The following is a 16,505-nucleotide window of genomic DNA, read 5'->3' on the forward strand; positions in this document are numbered from 1 at the left end:
CACATGAAAGGGAATTATAGGAAGTGGGAGTATGATCATGACTTATTTGGCATGCAAGACAAAAATATGTGTTTTGGAAGGAGTAAGCTAGTTTGCATTTAGACAAGTACATGTGCCTCATTGTGGAAAATATGGATCAAAATTCAACAACATTAGGAAATTCATAGTGAATGTGCAACAAAAGTTTATCTACCACCAATTTTGAGAATACAAGCAGATAATTTTTGAGAGAACAAAATGTATTCACTCATTCTTATTTTGATCGATGCTAGTTACTCATCGAATCTTCAATGACGTTGGATTCTTGTAAGTTGGACATACACATGAGGATATGATTAGTTTTTTAGCATGGTCTCAAGGAGCTAACACACAAGGACATGGAGAGAATAAATGACTTGATAATGAGATGTGGGAGGCAAATTGGTGTCCATAAGGAAATGACTTGATAATGAGATGTGGGACGAAAATTGGCGACTGTAAGAAAAGTATAGTATGCTCCGCGCTTAAAAGAATATATGATTGGAGGAGCTTTATATGCTATGAAAGGTCATAGCACTCCACATTACTTTTACTAGAGGATGAAAACCTATGAAAAGTGATGTTATGAAAGGTCATAGCAATCCATTTTACTTTTACTTTTTTCCAGAGGATGAAATCCTAGAGACTGTGTGAGCAAGGAGCGCACTTCACAGTGCAAAGACTGTCTGAGGAGGCACATGACATGGCGCACTATAGGGTGAGGTGGCACCACATCTCCCCTACATGGTAGCACACTTTAGAGCACATGGGTCTTGATAATAACGACTGGTGTGGACACATGGTAATCCCGCAATAGACTGGCAGACTGGCAGCCAATGTGGTGCATTGGGCAATGCATGACAAGAGACATGGCATCATGCAACCCGTGACACGGTGGCACTTTGGGCGTTACGCGAGATGAGAGTAGGGTAGGGCACTAGGACACAGCCCGCTATCTCATAGAGGGGCTGGTAGAGAAAAAGAGAGAGAGAGAGAGAGAGAGAGAGAGAGAGAGAGAGAGATCAATAGCATGTGGGGTAGGACAGAGGACAGAGCAGGGCCATAGCATGTGCATGAGAGGGAGAGAGAGAGTGCACACACATGCGAGCATGTGCTGTGTGTGTGTGTGTGCGCATGCACGCACACGTGTGTGTGTGTGTGTGTGTGTGTGTGTGTGTGTGTGAGAGAGAGAGAGAGAGAGAGAGAGAGAGAGAGAGAGAGAGGGGGGGGGGGGAGGGAGAGGGAGACAGAGGGAGGGAAGGAGAGAGAGAGGGGGGTGGGGGAGAGGGAGAGGGGGGGGGTAAGCAGAGAGTAAGAGAGAGAAATTGAGATGAAAGAGATATATATATAGAGAGAGAGAAGTAGAGAAAGGGGTTTATATATATATATATACATATATAATTATTTATTTATATAAAAACACACACACACACACGTTTATATTTATATTTATATTTAAGTCTTAGAGAGAGAGAGAGAGAGAGAGAGAGAGAGAGAGAGAGAGAGAAGGGGGGGAGAGAGGGATAGGGGGGGTAAGTAGAGAGTAAGAGAGAGAAATTGAGATGAGAGAGAGATATATATAGAGAGAGAAGTAGAGAAAGGGGTTTATATATATATATAATATAAAATTTATTTATTTATATAAACACACACACACACACACGTTTATATTTATATTTAAGTAAGTCTTAGAGAAAGAGAGAGAGAGAGAGAGAGAGGGAGAGAGAGAGAGAGAGAGAGAGAGAGAGAGAGAGAGAGAGATTTGTGTGTGTGTGTGTGTGTAGAGACACAGAGAGAGAGAGAGAGAGACCCAGTGGAGCGATTCTCGCTTGTCGTAGATGGGTCAAGTTACTCGTCAATGTAAAGAACAATGGCACTCACAATATGCACAAATTTAAACATTTAAATAAATAAGAACATGGAAGACTCTTTGTTATTCAACAATAGCTATGCTGGTAACTTTATACTATTGTACGTTTACAATGTACGTTTACAAGAGAATTTACACTCAATGAGACTTTGTACAAAGGCATTTGATAATGCAAACTATCCATGGCATTTCTAATGATTGAATTCTATCTTTACAATAATTGATTTCTAACTGGCTCTGAGTCGACAGTAGTAGCACAATGCTTGAATTCTACCTTCATAATGATATGGAATATTGGCGTCGAAAGTTTATATGTCCCAATAAGAATTAAAATTTGAAATATTCACCAAGATTTGAAACTTTTATGCAAAATTTTTACAAATTTTGCCACAATTTACATATTTTACTTAGAAATTCAAAAGAAAATATACAAAATCATACTATGTTTTGTCAATATCGTGAAACTAAAAGATTAGCTTGATAAAAATTTTGCCAAGATTTTATATTAACATAAAATTATAGCTTCGATAAAACATCCGTGGTGGCTACATATCTAGATTTCTCCAAAGCTTTATATATAATGACTTGATTAGAAGGCCATTTGTTTTCTTGGGTGTTGTTGTTCTAGTGGTTTTATGGAGCCTGTCATTGAGTTGAAATACTTTATGGTCTTTGAGTGTGATATTCTTGCGAGTGGATAAACAACTAGATTCCTCGATAAAGAGGTCTTCCTCATCAAATGCATCTCTCAAGCTTCATGTAATGACTTGATTGGAAGGTCTTTTTTTTTCTTGGGTGCAACTGTCGGGTGCCGTTGTTCTAGTGGTTTGATGGAGCCCCTCATTGATTTGAAATAGTTTATGGTCTTTGAGTGTGATATTCTTGCGAGTGGCTACACAATTAGATTTCTCGATACAGAGGTCTTCCTCATCAAATGCATCTTTGAAGCTTTATGTAATGACTTGATTGGAAGGTCTTTTTTTTTTCTTGGGTGCAACTATTCTAGTGGTTTTATGGAGCCACTCGTTCCATGAATGCACTGTCTAGGTGGATTCCACAAGGCTTTCGGCTTGCTTGGGCAATTATGTGGAACGTTTGGCTGCTTCTTTGGGGAAGGTTTACTCATTCCCACTTCCTCAAGAATCTTGAAGGCACTTAAAAAGAATTGTATTTTGCGGGGTGGAGGATTGGATATATTGGAGTTTGTTTTCAATAAACCTTCCAAATGGAATGGTCATCCTACAATAAATTAAATTTAGTCCATTCTTGAATGCATGCTTCATAATAAGGCAATGGGACGCTTCATCAATTGTCCGTCTAAAATGCAAAACTTGGCCCTGGCTCTTGGTGAAAAGTGTTCGAATTTGCAAGAAGGTTTGGTCGACATTTCGACATTTCCAAGCTAGCGGCATGCAACACATGTCCCATCTCCACCTCAAATCACTATGGAGAGGAAGGATCCATCCATGGATCATGAAAAGATTCCCAAAATTTCAAAGGATGGTCATGGTCAAAATTTCAAAGGATGGTCATTTTAAAAGATTGTGGGAAAATGAGGAAAGATGGAAAATATTTATGATGGTGAGGAGTTCCCCAAAGACTTCAAAATTTGTACAATCCCTCTAATCATCAATATGCTACAGGTGGGCAGTGTTGAAGGCTAGATAGAGGGGGTGGTCTTCCCATCTGGGCAATAGTTGTCTGTATAGCTCTTTGCAATTGATATCATGGCCTTCTCTCAAGCGAGCCAGTTTAGTGTGGACAATCTTTCAAACGCTTTACACAAGCTTTGCCGAGCCTCAAGATCTGACTGCAGCTGGAAGAAAATCTTTGTGTTGAGGGTAGATAAAGGGTCGATTGTCTTGCAATGTAATGGATCCATGGGGTGAAGTCATGGGTTGGTCCTCTTATAGTGCATGGATCCGTGGGGTGAAGTATTCTATTACCTAGGGGTGCCTTTAGGGTTAGGACTATCTGTTAGACAAAGCTTTCAATGATTCAAATAGAAGATCAAGTTGAAATTTTGCAACTAAAATGGGCTAAGTCTCAGATGGTGCACATCGTAGTCATTTAGCATATTCTAGTGGCAACTATGACGCATGTGCCACCAGTATGGAACTTCAAACTTTGCCCCTAGACGGATATTGAAAGGTTGCTTTGTGCCTTCCTATTCATAGAAGAAGGGCAAAGATGAAAAATGCATTATATTTGTTGGTAGGCCCTTAAAAACCCATAGCTTCATGCTGGCTTGGGCTTGCCTAATTGGTCAGTAATCTGACATGCTTCCAGTCAACCCTCATGGCCTATTGGCCATATGTTTGAGTTGCCGTGGTTAGTGTTGTTTGGTTGATAAGGAATCATGTGATCTTTCATTAAGGAATCAAGTTGGGGTATAGAGGATTTTCCATTTTGGTCTATCTGAAAACTTGTTTACTTCACCATGGGTGGAGCAAACATATGAAAACTTGTTTGCTTTACCATGGGTGGATGACAAGTAAAAAGGACTCCTTGATTGAGAAATGTCTACTAGATATAGGTAGACCCTTGTCGGTGTAATACCTTGCTACTTGTTGAGCATGCCTCAAGATGAGTGCCCATTTCAATTGGTCAAGTTTTGTAATGAGGTCTTTTTGGGGGTTGACCTCTCCTTACTATGTCCCCCCCCTTCGAGTAAAAATTCAAAATTCGCATTAGTATTAGTTGGAGTCTTCCCAAATTAAACTTTCAGCCTAAACTAATGGGTTGCCAAGGGTTTATTGGTGGCTTAATATTTGCAAGGGTAAGTTCATGGTTAATGAAGTGGTTGAATGGTGGCTCATTTCTCTCGAGGTGGCGGCTGCACCCATGTTTGCAAATGATTGCACCTTTGAATCCCCCTTGAAATATCTGCCCCCTGACTATGTATATGATTGCTACTGCAAGGTTCACATGTCCATGTGGTTTTGCAATGCTGGCATTCCATGAGGGTGAAGGTTATGGCAAGAAGTGGTTCTATTAGAGTAAGAAGAGGGCCCATAAAGAGAGTAGTGGGTGAGAGGAAAAGAAGACAGATTGCTCGTCAAAGGCCGTTGTTCTCTTATGAGCCAGGCACAAAACTTTGCGAAGGAAAAGATGTTGATAAATCGAAGGGAGATAGTCATGCTAATGTGAATGGAGAACAACCATTGCACTTGATGTCATACAAAGAGGTTCACAGAGACGTAGAGAAGGTTGTCTCCAACAAAAAATTCACCTAAACGTGGAGAAGGACATCTCAAACAAAGAGCCAACCAAACTGAAGAAGAGGTGAGTGGTTTTACATAGCAATCCAGCTAAGTCAAAAGGACATACATAGAAATCTATATATATCAATGAAATAGCGATAGTGAAGTTGCGATTGGCCTTAAATAGTCAATGTGAGTGGCAGATTGAATTTCTAGCTTGTGAAAAAATATCTCCCCCTTTGAAACTCGTGAGTCCAATGTCTTTCAATTAGGTGATTTTATGCAACTTTCATAGACTCCAAGAGTCCAACATTTGTCTAGTGGGTGATCATTGTAGCATATATGTCAATTGGGTGATCATTCAACAATTTGTGAGATAAGGCGATGTTGATAGGCGAGATACCTATGATTGCATTGATGATGATAGGCGATTGCAATAGATATATTGTGTACATAAACAACCATTTGTGAGATAAGGCAGTGTATTGATAGGCGAAACACATGATTCCTACGATTGGATCGACGATGATAGGTATTTGCATCTTCATTTTGAGTGTCCCAAGAAGATTTGCAGTTACAATATGCCCACACACCCCCATCCCTATGATTGAATATGTATGTGGTCTCTATGATGTGTATGCTGTGTTTAAATTGTGCAATGACTAGAATAGCATGTCCCCCCTTCAACTACTAAAGTAAAATTATAGCTGGAGGTTTTCTATTTGCAGCATATTCGAAACAATTGGTTTGCAAGTGGTTTAGAATCTGCTGATTTGGGAGTACAGGTTGCAGAAGGAAGGGGTTCCGTTTTTTTATACCCATTATTTTTATTTGCATGGGGACATACAAGCATTATTTAATTAAATATGTTATCCCCTTCATTTCCTTCTTTTCTTTGCTTTCTACAGTGTGAAAAGACCAAGGGGGAGGCCACAGAAGGTAGTGTCCACCGAGCTAGTGGCAACAAAAGTGTATGAGCTCAGTCTCATGATAAAGGTTGGTGGGGCTGACATTGAACTTGGTGTTCTATTTGGTGTCGAGCGATTTCTATCGAATTCATGTCTTGCTAACCTTTGCTCAGTTGAGAGGGGGGGCACATGTTTCATCTACACTTGCAAATGGTATGGCGCATCGCTGCAAAATGTATACAAGGTGTGAATAGGTTGGTTGGTTGGGACAAGAGTCATTCGGTCCAAGGGGTGGTCATGTGTAGGAGTCTCAAGGAACAAAACTTGCATACATTTTATGGAATGATAAGACCCTACATGAAAGACTACAGCCAACCCCAGTAATTCGATCTTAGCCTAACAAGTCACCAGTGGTCACCTGGATGAGTAGCCCTATCAACTTACCCCCTGTCGACCATGACACTAATGACGATGAGGCCACTACAGATACTTCCCCTTCCGACATTGAGCTATCTCCCCAACATCCCTTTGGCCCGTCTATGACACCCAAAGAAAGAACCGACAGGGCGGACACCTATTTACAACAATGGTCTCTTCAACTACATCCCATTGATTTCCTGTCCCAATAAGGGTGTTCACATTGGATAGTTTTGGTGCGGTGTGTTTTCCCTCTCATCATGATCGCGCAATCTTTCTTTAGTTTTGTTTTGTGGCTCTTTGACTCAATCTTTGGGCTTCGCAAAGGACGGGCTACAATGCATGTGGACACCTGGCATGATACAGTTCATGCGGACTTTTTGAATCTTGCATGGGTGGTACTCCTCGGAATTCCCTTTTGCACATTCATCGACATGTGATCATTTTTTGGGCAAGATTGTTTTCTTCGCTTTGGATGTAATGCCTTTGGGTCACATGCAACTGTGTACCCACTCTATGATTTTCAATCGATGTTTTTTGGTCTCATGAATTTTCTATACACACTATAAAAAATATTGGCTTTTGAATGATGCTCGAATGAATTTTAATGTTCAAGTTATAATTTTTTTACCAATCCATACACATTAAAAGCAAACTTCTTCCCAAAGACAAAAAAACCTTAGCTTATGCTATACAAATTTCTTTCTTAAATTCTAAGATCCAAACCATCATATCACATATCAACTCAACTAACCACATACTTGAAAGGATATCTACTAACCGGAGCAAACAACAAGGTATGGTGGGATTGCAACCTCTTGTGTTTAGTCTATATGAGGATATCTAACCTTGTGATTGAATGTTTGAATTCACTTTGTTATTGTACTAATAACAATTGTGTAAAGTCAATTTAACCCAAGAGTGTGCACCATAAAACCGAGTGTGCACCATAAAACCCTTTTTTTAATGTAAACTATCAAAGGAAACTTGAAATCTCATAATCTAAAAAAGATTATGCTTAACATAAAAGCCACCAACATGCATGCATTTTTAAATGGGAGAGTTCAATATAGCTTCTATTTTTTTTAATGGGAGAGTTCAATATAGTAAGTTGTTACTTGAAATCATTAGAAGGGGGAAGCAAGGAGGGGTATATGCATATCTTAAGGTAGGTGAACATCTTTAAGTGCAACATCCAGAAAACCTTCATTTGTGGAGAACCAAAAAATGAAAGGACAAGTGTTGACTATGATGTCACAAATTCAAACTATGTCACAAATTTCCATTGAAGGGATAGAGGGAGAGAGGGGGGAAGTCAAAGTTTGAGAGAGAGGTCTAGAGGCTCGACGTACCAAGGGAGGATAGGGGGAGGGAACAATGGGCAAGAGGAGGGTAGGAAATTGGCAGTAAATTTGGAGGGCGTGGAATCGTCCTGCAAAAAAAGAGGGAGAGTGGGTGAGCGCCAGTGTACAATGAACCTGCAACATTTTCATTTTCACTTGTAAACAATATTTCATAATTTGTTGCAAAAATGTGCAAATCTTCCAATTTTGAAACCCCAAGTTTTGTGAGTTGTTTGGAGCCAGGTTGTGTGAGAGAGAAGTTTAGATAGAAGTTAGATAAACAAGGGAACAAATTAAGAGACGATCTTACCGTGTAATTGGATGGGGATGGGGATGGCAGCTCATCTGGAGGACCGCCAATTCTGTCCTGCTGAACGTAGCTAAAGTTTGGGATACCCAACGCTAAAAAGCTGCTGTTGCTTCTTATAGTAGGCTTCCTTCCCCCTTCTGCTAAACATCTCTTCTTCTTCAGCGCCCCTTGCTTTGGCCAATTTAAGTGACCTGGCGGTCTCAACGACAGCCCGCACACTAGCTCCTCACATTCCATCGCCAATTCGTTCCTACCAAATTTATCACATTCTCAGCTAACTGCCCCGCTAATGTAACGCCAAATCGTTCTTCCGATGTTCCTTGCAACCATTGCAAAACAAATCACTTACCCGTCCAGGCGATGTTCTTCTTCGTCGTCGTCGTCGTCTTCTTCTTCGTCGTCGTCGTCGTCGTCCTGTCCTGCTCCTCCTTCTTTCCTGGTCTTCCATCCTACTGCCAAATCTGTCGTGCCATCCGAGCCTGGACTGCTTGGCAATGCAAAGCTCGTCAATACTCCTGACTCGGCCTGCGTGAGGGGTGCTGATGGCCTTTGCGGAACTATTGCGCACGCCCGCCTTTTGATCCTCGCCATCGCCAGCTCGCCACATCTGGCTGCGGCCGTCGTGCTGTGGCTGCTGCTGATGTTGTCTTGGCAAACGCTTTGGAAAGAAGAGAGCTCCATCATTCCGTCGAGCGATGATGGTGCAGGAACGCGTGCCTGAAAGCGCAGCACACAACACAACCTCAACATCACCGCTCCTAAAACTAATTAGTCCGTCACGGATATAGACAGAGTCGAAGACAACCTGGTCGCAACAGCGATAACTACGACGGTTTGCCAGTTGCATCGCTGCTTTATACGTCCAATCAAGGTCGCACTCAGCTATAAACCGAAACAAGAGAGCGGACGAGAGGAAGAGAGGAGAAATCACACCGCTGCAGCTTGATTGCTCGAGCTTTGACGCTCTATGCAGTCGGGTTGCTGGATGGAAATTACGGAATGCGCCACCGACCTGCTGCAGGCAATGTCACTCTCTGTTTTGAACAGCACCGGCAGCTTGCGATGGTCATTGATACTGGGGCCAAGGCACTCCGTCCTGAGGCCATATCGAGCGTTTCCCGTGCAAAAACTTCCATTCCAGGAATGCTGACCACTGTTCATTCCCAGGTGCTCACGTTTGTAAGCCTCTTGTTGGGAAGTGCCCTTCCGTGACCAGGCCCCGGCGGACTCGGAAGGAGGAAGAGGCCTGTAGGCTTCCGACACACCCGCCTTGACGTCGTTGCATGGAGTATCAATTCGCTGACGGGCCGGCTCGAATGCTACGTTTCCTTCTACCGAAGGAAAGCTAACAAATGGTGATCTCGAATAGTGGGGCTGAGACAAAAGCCCACAATTTTCAGCTTCCAGGGGTGCAATGGCGTGATGCGGATATACTGCTTGCCCCTGGGCGTGATGGCGATGAAGCGCAAGGAGCTGAGCTTCCCGAATGGCCGCCCTTTGCTCTTCTAACCGTATCTTCTCGAGTTGGGCAACCCCGAGCCCTCTTTGCGGCTGCTTCTTTTGCCCTTTCTTACCTCGTCTAGACCTCGCTCTCTCCGATCTCAGGAGCCTTCTCTGCGCATCCACCTGCAAGGCGACATGCGTGAAGCTGGATAGCAGGATCTCGGCATCTTTGGGCCTATTGGGAGCACGAGAGAGAGGATTGGCCATATAGGGTCGCAAGCTTAAATCCGACGCGAATCGCGAGTGCAGTGGACGGGAAGCGGAAGGAGTGGGGTCATTGGGGGGCGAGGTAAAGCTAGATCGGCATCGGGAGGAGGATTGCGGAATAAGGAAAGAGATCACGGGGTGCAAAGATTTGCAAAATGATCATCCGATCATAAGGGGTAGAAAGCTCGCGGGGCAAAAGGAACTTGGGGGGGAATGTGAGAGACGGAACAGGAGAGCAGCAGCGAAGATATCGTGAGAATCAGGTAGGTGAAGGGCAGCAACAGGCGAGTGGAGGTTGCAGGCATTGCTGCAGCAGAATTAGCTGGAATCGTCATCTTCTCGCCGTCGTTGCAGGTCTAAAACCTTGTACGTCGATGGCTTATTATGTCCAAGCGCAGGACAGCAAGAGCTACCTCGCTGCTTCGCAAGCCAGCACTTCAATAGTCTACGCCGCACCGCGAACGACAGAATCAGACCAGGAAAACGAACTCAAGACTAAGCGCACTCACAAGGAGAAAACGAACACAAGGTTGGTTATCCAGATTTGCAAACTATCGTTCGGGAATCCTGGTCGGATCCATTTAGCCTTCCGTGAGTAACCAGAAGTCCGTCGCTTCCTCCCCAACCGGCGAGATTTGCGTTTGATTGTTGTCCCCCCTTAAGTCCAACAACAACCACGGGAATTCCTCAGTTCGTGAGGAAATCCGCACTAGACTCGGTGGGTCGATAGAGGGTACGGCGACGGTTCCTTGTCCGTGGAGGCGACATAGCTTGCGAGTAGCAAAGATGAGCTCCGGCTTACAGCCATTGCAGAAAAATTCATTGGGTGTCTCCGTCGAGACTTAAAGGTGATTACATCGTCCGGGAACGCTGTCAACCGCCATTGATGGCAACGTTCTCAACTTCGTCCGTCGCTGCGATGAGTTGCAGCCCGTCGCTGCTGCAGTTGACGTTGTGCCGCTGGCTGCGGAAGCGTGAGAAGCTCTCCTGGAGGCAAAGAATCATCATCATAAGCATGCAGCTTGTTGGTTTCATTGCAGGAATATCGAGCGATCAAAGGGGGAGGGCAGCCGGGGGGGGCGATAAGCTGGATGCATCATGCGAGAGGAAGAACTGTGAAAGCCATAGCTAGCAGAAAGCGCTGCAGGAGGGGAGGTGGGTGCGCGATGAATAGCGAGCAAGCTGGAATGCAGGTGCAAAGGAGGGCGGTGGAAGCGAATTCTAAGGAAGGGGGGTGGATGCTAACGTTTTCAAGGTACGAGGAAGAAGAGGAGGTGGGGAAGATCAAGCTCACAGGTATGAGGATCTGCAAAGCAGGAGAGAAAGAGATGGACGCCATAGCTTTGATGTGCAAACTACAAAGTGTTGGAGAAATGTGGCTTGTGGGGCTTCAGATGCTGGTCTGTCCCTAAGATGCCCTCCATATCCACATCTCTCCTTGTGATAGAGAAAGATCAGTATGGCCCGGGCTTTGTCTCTTCGTTTCATTTCCTTTTATACCTTTATTGCGTGTAAAGTGTCATATAATAGCCCCCCAGCCCCTTCTAACTTCTCTCTCTCTATATATATGTATATAGAACTGAGTTTATCCATTCCAGCTTTGGGAAGTGTTTTTTTTAAATAAAAAAACTTTCCTATATATATTAGGGATTAGTCAATCACAAAAGCAAAGGGATTTCTCCTCCTAAGGGGGGTTTCACACCCGTCTGCGCACACGGGAAGCCCCCTAAATGAGTGTCCGCGAAGATTTGAAGAGGCCATTCGTGGCCCCTTTCACAAGAGGATCGACAACTCTTGTTTAAATATTTAATGTTATACGGTTGTCATACCACCAAGGTGTTGGCTGCTTGGTAGAGCTGACAGCCCAGCAGCAGGGAGTATCTGGTTCGAGTCCTCGCGTGCGCATTGGTTGGTCAACTTCCCAAACACCCTCTTAGGCCCCACAACGAGGTCGCCCAAGGAAATCTTGTGCTTGTTTATGACTAGGATGACACATCAAAATACATTTTTGCAAGGGCGGACAAATGTGAAAGGAACTAAGCACCGGCGTGCCATGTCATTGGGTAGCACATCGTCCATCGTTTTGCAGACGGACGGGTGTGAAACGTACCTAAGAAACACCTCAATTTCAAAAGAGGGGGATTTATGCCTCTTCTATTTCTTTTGGTTAAAATTTAAGTGCCGATTCTATTGAAGTGGGTGGTCACAGCCCTAGCAAAAACCTAATTACTCTCAAAACTAGGGCACAATACTCAGAGCATGATTTCCATGTTATTCTGGCAATTTGAACTGCTCTCCCCCTCAATCCTCCAAGTCCCCTTCAAGAGTGAGAACGGTGCTTCCCCACACTCACTAGTGACTCTAGCTTAGCAATGCTGGCCACATGTATGTTGCCCCCACGCTTCTCAGCAACATTGCAGCCTCGTTTCTCTCAGTGCTACATCGCTAGTCTGTCTAGTATATCTTTTGGAGGGTATGCTAGCATAGCACTACAATGCATCAATATTGTGCCCACCACTAGTTGCTTTGTACATGGGACTTAGGCCTTGTAAAGACCAAGCACCCACCCATCCTTAGTGCGAGGAGCCATGCAGATGCTTAATTGGGGTGGATGGTTGCACCCCGTTGTGCCCACCACTAGTTGCTTTGTACATGGGACTTAGGCCTTGTAAAGACCAAGCACCCACCCATCCTTAGTGCGAGGAGCCATGCAGATGCTTAATTGGGGTGGATGGTTGCACCCCGTCATCCTTTCCATGTTGTCAAGTGCAACAACAAAGGTACATTTACAATTTTAAATCCCATAACCATTCAACTGACTATCTACTATTAAAAGGTGCCCCCTTCAGGCCTTTAAATCCTAAATTGGATGCTATGTGTGAGTATTTAGAAAAAGCCCCAAAACATTTTGCTTGGTTTCTAGATTGTAGAGGTGTAGGTTGCCACCTCTTTGCTCGCATTTTGCCTTTGCTTAGGCAAGGCTCCTGGCGGCCTAACAAGGGGCACCCCCATTTCTATAGCAAATGAGGTATAAGGGTGGTGGACGCATGTGCCCACAGTATTGGCAACCTTGTTATTGTGCAACTCGAATGAGTGCATTGGGGTACGAGTGAGGACATTTAAGGAGCATTGATTATGACAAGGAGTGCATCTGGGTGCGTTGAGGAGTCCAACAAAAAATGTTGAACTCATGCGGGTGGCATTGGTAGAGTGCCTAGCCAATAGAAGGCCTTCAACCTTCCCTTTGGAACCCTTAGTGTCGATTAGGCCTAAGGGCCAATGGACACCAACAGCAGCAGCGATGTTGATGTGTTACCTTTTTTAAGTTCACATGACTAATTAACAAACTTGCCTTGAGCTTGAATACAGCATTCGATATAGGACTCATTAATGACTTAGAGGGAGCATTCCCTCTTAGAGTTGGATCTCCTTGCCCATCCACCTTTTCCAAAGCATTGAAAGCAATCCAATTCAACTCCAACCACACATGCATTGGGTGATGAGGCAATTGCACCTCCAAAAATTGAGGTGCCAATAACCATTGAGAGTTTAATTGTTCTTAGAGACTTCTTCTCCGCGCCCATGTCTAGCAGAAACTTGGAGAGGATCCTCAGTTCATGGGAACGGGGTCTAACACACCACATTGCTTTCTAGGAGATTGTGCCTGGCTCGCATGCACAGCAATTGAATTCTCTGTTGGTGTACATTGTACAAGACAGTCTGTTTCTAGTGCCTGGGCCCTGCCCTGCCCTGCGTGTGTGTGTGACTCATCGCTTTCATGGACAGAAAAGCCGTACACTGGAATTAAGTAAAAGCTTCACTGAAATGGCAGTTTGCTTTAGAGAATCGTCTCTCGAAAGATTTACGACGCCATTTGAGTAAAGATTCAAGACCCACGAGCTCACAAGCTCTATCTCTGTGGTCGCTACAGCTTTCATTCTACTTTGTAAACCCCAGCGCTCGAGACTAAAGCTGCTAGGAAGCTACACGAGCATGCACACTAGCAGGCACACTACTTTGTAAAGCTCCGGCGCTTTGAGTCGACTCCAGAGGCCGGACACTCCTCTAGAGTAATACGACAGTCGACTAATGCTATAAGAGGTTTCGTCTACAATTGTACAGCGCATTCGCGCACTGCACAGTACGATGTGCATACAGTGAGGTCTGTGTGTGTACTCTGTGTGTGTGGGCGCGCACTGTGCACTGTGTAGGTATCTATAATCTACCGTCCTCCTGCCCGTACTTTCTTTTGTTGCTTTCCTTTTCCTCAGCAGTCATCACCTCACCTCGCATTCAAGCACCAGTTCCCATCCCCTGCGCCACCTAGTGAGTACCCACACATCCAAAAGAAAGCCCACGAATCGACGGCTCCTGTAAAATTTCCACCCGTATTGTGCTGAGTGCTCTCCCAATCGCCGCCTTTGATATTAGATTAACGCATCCCATCAACTACGAATTCTGTCAGAGACTCTACTTCGCTTCCCCAACCGGGCCAACCCCTCCCTTCCCTACCCCCTTGGGCCTCTCGTTCAATGAATTCTAGGCTTCTCCTCCTACATCTTCAACAGTGCCCTGGCTCGCCAACGTACGTATTCGAACAGCCTTCAACAGCGTCACCATGCTCTACCTTTAGCCTTAATAAAATCTCTTTGTGTTTTCCACTTTCCATGTGGGGACCTATTTCCATGGCAATCCGCAGACTCAGCATCGACACCAGCTCGCAGCAGAAAATGTTTTATTACCGGTTCTGAGAATTCTTTAGTGCCAGTGCACCATTTGCCTTTATGTGCAAAATGTACAGGCGTTCAACCTAGTTTCGAGGACTACACTCGAAATCTCAGTTGTCTAGTGCGAAGACGATGCGATCTCTTACGACAAGGGAACGACCGTCCTCAGAGGACATTTTCATGCCGAGCTGCTTGCCATACTAAACAAGGCACATTCTCTTTCCAATTTTTTTAGTCAAACTACCTTTGGACCTTGGTAAGTATCCTTTTATTTAAAGAATAGTTTTGTTTTTTGTTTTTTCCAGAAATATGCACACTTCTATCAAGAAAAACGAGTAAGCTAACCTGTCTACCACGAGTTGATTGCGTTTAAAGTTTCATTTATAAATCTCAAACATTGAGGAATTTTAATAAAATTTACGAAAAACATATACGTACATACCAACGCGCACACACACACAAATATTCAAGAATTTTAAGTTGTCTTTCATTAAACCGCACTTCCAAACACACACACACAGACAAACAAAACTCCCTCTCTCAAGATTAACCTCCTCTGAAAGTTAAGGCACATGATCTCCCACCAACTTACACATGATTACTGGGTAACTTCCTAACATGATAAGATCTAGAGCCTTGCAAAGAATTCAAAGACAATGATCAGAGGCTATTGCCAAGACATCCAAAGCATGTATCACATGGCTTTACATTCAAGTTCCAACCTTATGTTGTAGCTTACGTCAAAGGGCTTTACATTCACAGTTCTATGTCTAGTACGAAGACGATGCTATCTCTTACGACAAGGGAACAACCGTCCTTATGTGGTTGGGACTCAAAGGAGATTTTCATGCTGAGCTGCTTGCCATGCTAAACAAGGCACACTCTCTTTCCAATTTTTTTAGTACCTTTAGACCTTGGTAAGTGTAGGGCACCCCCTTTTATTTAAAGAATAGTTTTGTTTTTTGCACACTTCTATTAAGAAAAACGAGTATGCTAACTCGTCTACCACGAGCTGATTGCGTTGAATAAAATTTAATCTCAAACATTAAGGAATTTTAATAAAATTTACCAAAAACATATACATACATACCAACACGCATACACACACACAAATATTCAAGAATTTTAAGTTGTCTTTTATTAAACCACACTTCCAAACACACACACACACACACACAAACAAACAAAACTCTCTCTCTCAAGATTAACCTCCTCTGAAAGTCAACGGACATGATCTCCCACCAACTTACACATGATTACTGGGTAAATTCCTAACATGATAAGATCTAGAGACTTGCAGAGAATTCAAAGATAATGATCAAAGGCTATTGCCAAGACATCCAAAGCATGTATCACAGGGCTTTACATTCAAGTTCCAACCTTATGTTGTAGCTTACATCACCCAACATAAAAATACAGGCTTCGTTTGACATCTTTTGCATCTTGTGATTTAAATTTCATAGAGGAACAAAGAAACTGTAAACACATTACCCAATCAAGTGAGGAACACTTGTCCAACTCATAAGTTATTTCAAAACTTGCCTTATGCTTCTCATGGTGCTTGATGACACCAATTCTTCTTTTGTTATCACGATCAATGACCATAACAATGTTTCCACTGTTGAACATTCCAAACTTCACCACCTTCCCAATTTTAATCAATATCTTGATTGTATCATTAGCTTTAATCGGCACACACACACACCCCCTGCACACACATAGTACACACAGTGTGTGTACTCTAGTGTGTGTACTCTGTGTGTGTGTGTGTGTGTGTGTGTGTGTAGAGACCCACTTACACCTCTCTCTCTCTCTATGCACACACACACACATATCGCTTCTCTCTCTCTCTCTCTCTCTCTCTCTCTCTCTCTCTCTCTCTCTCTCTCTGTGGCCTACAAAAAGAAATGAAAGTTACATAAAAAGTTATATATATATATATATATATATCTTATATCTTATGTGTGTGTGTTTTGATCTACTTCAATACGTTCTTCAC

The 16,505-nt window shown here is 43.6% G+C and overlaps 1 protein-coding gene across 1 annotated transcript; it reads right to left on the reverse strand.

Moving 5' to 3' along the window:
• Window positions 1-7,538: 7,538 nt before the first annotated feature.
• LOC147881479 (uncharacterized) lies at window positions 7,539-10,625 on the reverse strand. Its single transcript, XM_087369813.1, has 4 exons — window positions 9,003-10,625; window positions 8,419-8,786; window positions 8,070-8,319; window positions 7,539-7,848 (listed from the first exon to the last, which is right to left on the reverse strand). The coding sequence occupies exons 1-4, from the start codon at window positions 9,777-9,779 to the stop codon at window positions 7,732-7,734; spliced, it is 1,512 nt and encodes a 503-aa protein (XP_087225939.1). The 5' UTR covers window positions 9,780-10,625; the 3' UTR covers window positions 7,539-7,731.
• Between the last annotated feature and the right edge of the window lie 5,880 nt (window positions 10,626-16,505).

Source organism: Dipteris shenzhenensis, chromosome 31 (assembly GCF_047967505.1).
Source record: "Dipteris shenzhenensis isolate YYH24624 ecotype China chromosome 31, Dip_SZ_1.0, whole genome shotgun sequence".
Lineage (NCBI taxonomy): Eukaryota > Viridiplantae > Streptophyta > Polypodiopsida > Gleicheniales > Dipteridaceae > Dipteris > Dipteris shenzhenensis.